Source organism: Hoplias malabaricus, chromosome 6 (genome assembly GCF_029633855.1).
Source record: "Hoplias malabaricus isolate fHopMal1 chromosome 6, fHopMal1.hap1, whole genome shotgun sequence".
NCBI classification, from domain to species: Eukaryota; Metazoa; Chordata; class Actinopteri; order Characiformes; family Erythrinidae; genus Hoplias; species Hoplias malabaricus.
This window is the reverse complement of record NC_089805.1, coordinates 29,021,884-29,028,331: the sequence shown is the minus strand read 5'-3', so window position 1 is coordinate 29,028,331 and position 6,448 is coordinate 29,021,884. Positions and strand designations below refer to the sequence as shown.

General features: G+C 38.7%; 1 protein-coding gene across 1 annotated transcript; it reads right to left on the bottom strand.

The window, feature by feature from the left end:
- Nucleotides 1-6,031, bottom strand: LOC136700203 (uncharacterized). The gene is made up of 10 exons (XM_066675484.1): nucleotides 5,913-6,031; nucleotides 4,942-5,019; nucleotides 4,450-4,482; nucleotides 3,944-4,030; nucleotides 3,446-3,543; nucleotides 1,285-1,457; nucleotides 1,084-1,203; nucleotides 337-405; nucleotides 207-257; nucleotides 1-122 (listed from the first exon to the last, which is right to left on the bottom strand). Exons 1-10 carry the CDS (start codon nucleotides 6,012-6,014, stop codon nucleotides 1-3), a joined length of 933 nt encoding a protein of 310 aa, XP_066531581.1. The 5' UTR covers nucleotides 6,015-6,031.
- Nucleotides 6,032-6,448: the final 417 nt, after the last annotated feature.

The following is a 6,448-nucleotide window of genomic DNA, read 5'->3' as shown; positions in this document are numbered from 1 at the left end:
TTACTGCGGGGGTTTACAGATGGCTCTTGGGGCAGCTGCTCGGACCCAGTCTGCAGAGTCTTCCCCCAAACAATCCATCATATCAACAAGCAGCACCCCACTCTCGGGCCTCTCTTCACCATCTGCAAAATGAAACAAAACATTACCACACTAACTTAATTGACATAAATTACACAAAAAAAAAAAAATATTACACTTGTACTCACCATTTCTCCTAAATATGGACGTTGGGACATCATAGATACTTTCAGTCATTTCTGAAATACAGAACATTCAGAGCAGGTGATTAGTGAATTACACTAGATTAGGAAAGTGGTCAAGAGGCTGAATACACACCGTGATTTCGCTCACTGGCTCTGCGGTTGGAGGGAGGTGTGTCATAAATGTTCTCTTCATAACTAAGGGCTGAAAATACAATGTATATATCACTGTTAAAATATCTGTGATATTACACACAGACCATTTCACATTTAGCAAGGCATCTTAAACCCAATATGTGAGAGATCCAATAGGAAGGCCCTGTTCCTCTCCTATTGAGTAAGCTTGACTTTGGGCTTAGGGCTTCTGATTAAGGGAGAAACCCTGCTGTGTTTAGCACTACATAAGCAATAGCTATAAACAATATGAACAACTTCCTATTTTAGACCTGGTCCTGTGGTACCCAGTCTTTGTGAGGTACTCAGCAATAAACATGCTAATGGAATAAACATCTGCCTCTGAAAAGCACTGGGCCAAGTTTGGTCATTGTGTAAATCAGTCCCATTTTTCTTTTAATTGATGAAATTAAACAGGCACAGTGTTTTAACTGTCACTTCTAGTATTTTCTTCATATAAAACTTTCAAATTACATTTAGCTTCAAAAAGTGTGACTGACTGCAATTGTGCTGTGGGAAATTGAACAAGTATGAAATTTTCTACATAATATTTCTCAGGTAACACCACTTCAGAGTTCACTACCAAACCCAACATGGTTCCTCCCTGCTTTTTTTCCCCAAAATAGATACCTCTACCGGCCAGCTTTGTGATGAGTGCTTGGGGGAGATTGTGTTAGTAAAAAGACAAATTGAGTATGATTCCACCAACATTTACAGGCTGGAAGAACGTCATAATCCCTTTCACATTCAGTCTCTTCAATCTTCTGTTTTGCTTCATGGACAGGATACCGACTCTCAGTGTCTGCTCTGTCTGAAGTCAAGTCATGCACTAAATAAATAAATAAATAAATAAATAAATAAATAAAAATATATAATGTGAATATTTCAGTTTTTCAGTTGTAAATCATACCATTAGCAGTGGGGTTATATGCAGTTGTGTATTGTGTAACAGGCTGAGGGTCAGTGCTGCTGATCAGCTGATAGTTGGACATGGTAGAGAAAGGCCTCCAGACGTTGTGATCTGAATTTGAGCTGCGGCTGCTGCATGGGCTGGAACAAGCTCTCAACTTAGAATCAACCATCCTGCACACACATGAGTTAGTATTAATATACACAAATGATGTTACAAGATACACAGATACATAAATAAAATTATTCTAACATGAAGGTAGTATTGTGCAACTCCATTATATATATATATATATATATATATATATATATATATATATATATATATATATATATATATATATATATCAGTGGCGATTGCTCTAAGACTGCAAGGGAAGCTCAGCTCAGCTTCCCCTAAAATGTCAAAAATAAGTGATCAAATATATACTGTTGTGTGTACATGTCATTAAATAAATATGCACTACAACGCGATTCACTTTTGTTCAGAATCAGCTTCTTATCACTGGTAAAGACGCGGCTTTCCTCTCAATCATTCCCGCAGTTTCACAGTGATTTAAACAGAGTTCAATGGAGAAGCAGCGAAGTGCAGCGAAACGAGACGAGTGATTGGATAAATCCTGGGCTTTGTCCCGCCCATCGGACGCTCAGCGTCTCTGGAGGTCTATGGGGCAGTGGGCTGGCCTCGGCTGGCCCGGGCGCTCAGCTTCTGCATGATGATTGGATGATCTGTCTGAGGCTGAATCACTTTTTGATTGACAGCGAAATGAGCGAATCAGCGACCCTTTGGTGTAAAGATCCGAGGGAGCATTACATTTTCATTCTGTTCTGCGTTGAACCAGACTTTCTTAATCCTTTTAGCGGCATTTTCTTTGTTGAAAACGACTAGCGACAAATTGAGCTTCTATTTCTGGTGGGTTTTTTGTAGCTGCTTGTGTTTGGAGACTGACTTCTATCACTCTTTCTGACTTCTATCGCAGTTTCTGTCCAGCGGGTGCTGCTGAGCCCTTTCACCGTCACAAAGCACTCACAGGCGGACACACTTCACATGGGCCAAGGCCGTTTAAGCAGCCTAGCTCTGCTGGCCATAGAGAGGACACTAGTCAAGTCCCTGGAAAAGACGCCTTGTTGGTACGACAGGGTCACAGATCATTTTCTTGAAAAGGAACGGAGGGTAGAATTTACGTATAAATAAACCGACACATTTTATGATGTAGGCCGAAATTGAGCTTCCCCTTCTTGAAAGACCAGCATCCGCCACTGATATATATATATATATATATATATACCCACAGTTCCTGGAATACAACCATGCACAATGAGTCTGGAAGTTGTCACTGCCAATGACAGCATGTTGTGAATTAGACACAGGTTTAATAGTTAATAAGCATAACTTTATTGAGCAAAAAGCTAAACCATTATCAAACACTGGTCTAGATGTTTTTTTTTCCTCCAATTGAGTTATACCTATTGTGGGATTATGCAGCATACAGGATAAATGTTCTCCACTGATACTATATGTAACCAAGGAATTTGCATTACTGCCTCAGAATAAAATAAATAATTTTAAAATAATTTTAATGGTGTTCATAAATATTAGTTAATTGAAATTCCTTGAAAGTGTATATATATATATATATATATATATACAGAGCCCCTCCACCGTCACAAAGCACTCACAGGCGGCCAAGACACACTTCACATGGGCCAAGGCCGTTTAAGCAGCCTAGCTCTGCTGGCCATTGAGAGGACACTAGTCAAGTCCCTGGAAAAGACGCCTTGTTGGTACGACAGAGTCACATATAATTTTGTTGAAAAGGAACAGAGGGTAGAATTAAAATTATTTTGGGTTTCTGAGACAGTAATGCACATTTATCCTGTATGCTGCATAATCCCACAATAGGTATAACTCCATTGGAGGAAAAAAAAACATCTAGACCAGTGTTTGATAATGGTTTAGCTTTTTGCTCAGTAAAGTTATGCTTATTAACTATTAAACCTGTGTCTAATTCACAACATGCTGTCTTTGGCAGTGACAACTTCCAGACTCATTGTGCATGGTTGTATTCCAGGAACTGTGGGAACCGTTCTTTGGTATATTTTAAGAGAAGATATTGTCAGGAATTGCCAGTAACAGAGTAGCAGTGTCGGGCAGATTTTACCAGTCAGAGTTCAGCTCAGATCTGTTTGTTGTAGGATGGTTCATGGCTTTCAAAAGCTGGCAAATCCACTCTTGTCTGAGATCTGCAGTGTCTGCAGCCTGTGGGGTTGATTCAGAAAAAGAAAGGAATATAGAACTCAGAAAAAATATGTTGCTAACATCTCATCTGCACAATTAAATGCCTTCTTTTGCAAATAAGTTCTTCAGGAATTACCCAAAAATTACCTAACAACTAAACACTGAACTCTACACTAATGTTCTTTGTTAGAACTTTACCACATAAAAGAGAATATTCACTGCACTGTTTGTTCTAAGACATGATGAGGCCAAACAGGGTGAACCATGTTCCTTTTTTTCAAAACAATTGTCAATGAAGATACCTGTCTGCTGTCTTAGAGCAGAATAAAGTTTTATATGTTGGTGGGTTAGGAAAGGCCACATCCTCAATCAGGCCCAGTAAACACCCTTCTGAGTGCAGGAGAGCAGGGTGGGAACTCACCAGAACTTTCCTCTTCCCGTTTTTCATGGTGAGTTCAAAAACGTAGCGCTTGTTCTCCGTCCTCCTCCCCTCATGGACAGACTCAACCTGATCCACAGGCCATAAGATAAACACTTTATTTTAACTTAATTTATACTCACATTTATATATTTGCCAATATCTTCTCACTTGCTGTGTCTGTCCAATCAAACAATGCCACTTAGCACATGCTCCCTCAAACAAACATGAAACCAGCCACTGCTGCTTAAAGAAGGTAACTGCCCAGATCTTTTATGTTAACTAATAGACATTGAAGTATGGTTTAACTAGTTACATCAGAAGATAATCTATGGTGAAAATGACCTGTTAATATATTTTCAGATGGTTAATAGCCTCATATGTTTTAGATGTTCGTCAGCTACTAGATTTAAACTACATATTAATGACATGTTAAATATCCATATATAATTAAAAGAAAGAAGCAGTATTCATCAAAATGCAAGAAAAACTGAGCATGTGAAACCTACCTCAAACAGGTAATACTGCCCTCTGAGGTCTGACTGCCAAGGAAAGGATTAAAAGAAATATGATTCACAAGTTTTAGGCAAACATGGAGCATTCAATCTCTCCTGAAACGTTAGTGCACATTGTATTAAGTCATCCACTTGGAATTATCAATTTCAAGTGCTTTTAAAATGACTGGTGGTTAGCACCCCAAGAGCAATAGAAAACAATTAGCTGTATTCATATACCAGCTTCGTTACTGGAAGTGACATGAGTAATGTTTTAATAAAATAATCACCCAATATTCATTTGTAACTGAGTACGCTTTTGTTTGCCATCGTCTGTATCTTTTCGAGTTTAACAATGAGGGATTCACCACTGACATCTAAACAAGACTTAAATTATGCATGAACCCATCCAATATTCGGAGTTAATGTGTAGAACATACTGAAAGTAAATTGAAAGCCATGGAATTGCAAGCACCATTCATAATCAAATAGAAACGTAAAACTTACAGTGGATCCATTTTTTTTAGTGTAGAAGAAAAGAGTTGTGTTGTGAAGTTTGAACCAGTAGGTCACCCACCTCAGCTTCTGAGATGAACAGAAAAATGGACTCATCAGTTCCATTGTGTTTCATTAGTTTAAGTTTTTTGATGCACACAGAGTTGAGAGATGTCCACAGATAAAAGCAAACTCTATTATATGACCAATGAGACCTTGCGGGTCTGCATTCATGTCCAAAATGTGTTTGCAAACAAAGGGTAATAATATATCGTTTCCCCTTTTTACTGTTTAGCCTCTACTCTTTTTGAAAAGCTTTGTACTCAGTATTGGAACACTGCTGTAGGTATTTGATGGCACTCAGCCACATGAACATTAGAGAGGTCAGGTACTGATGCTGGATGATTACTTCACAAACGTAGCTCCAACTGAGCCCAATGGTATTAGAGCTGAGTTACTTTAGAGAACACGGCCCAGTGCTGGAGAGATTTATAATATATGTGTTGTACAACATATATTGTACAACACATTTGTGCTGTTGAACAAAATGTGTCAACCATATTAAACTAATCTGTGGCAGTGAACAAACACATACACACAAACAGAGTGCACTAGGGGCTGTGAACACACACCCAGAAGGGTGGGCAGCCAACCAGGGTTCCCAGGGATTAGTTAGAGGTTAGGTGCTTTACTCAAGGACACCGCAGCAATACATTTTTCTGCTGGTCAAGGGAACCGAACCAGCAATCTTCCAGTACCAAGCCCGTTTCTCCAACTTTCAACTTTTTGACATACACTTTATTTGGATTTCAAAAGAAAAATCATTAAAAGTCAATAAATAAATCATTACCTCAAGACAGAAAGAGTAAATAACTCAAAAGACAAAGGGCTACTTTAGAGGGACAACGATTACAGTACAAGCACCGTAATACAGTGAATAAAAGAGACCAGTATGCAGCATTAATTAAAACAGCTCTGCTCACCATTTTATCTTTTCTTTTCTTCAAAAAGCCTTGACACAGAGGTGTTAACACGACTCCTGTACCTTCTCCTTCAGACATGTTTCCCTCTGCCCTGCTGCTCATCTCTGAGCTCTCACTCACACCCAACAAAACTGAACATCACTTCCTTTTTCAGAGGCCCTGCTTCAGGATAAAATAAAACCCCTCTATTCTCCCACTTCTGTGTTTTATAATACAGGCAGGCATTTTGTGAAACCGTAAATGTGTTAAAACAACAACATCGTTTCTAAGCGCCTTAAAATAGGTGCTAATGCTCTTTAGCCATCCTTTACCCATTTTCTATACCTCTGTCTGTGGAAAGCAGACTGTGCAGGTCTTGTCTATAAGCAGGTTACACTTTTGGTTTTTAAAATATAAACTCATGTTCATTCTTCCCATTTACAGCTCATTGAGAAGCCATTTATTTATCTGTCCACTTTCTAGACAAAACATCCATCAAGTGGTTCATTACAGGTTTCAATATTTTACACATACAAAAAGTGTAAAATAGGGCAGCG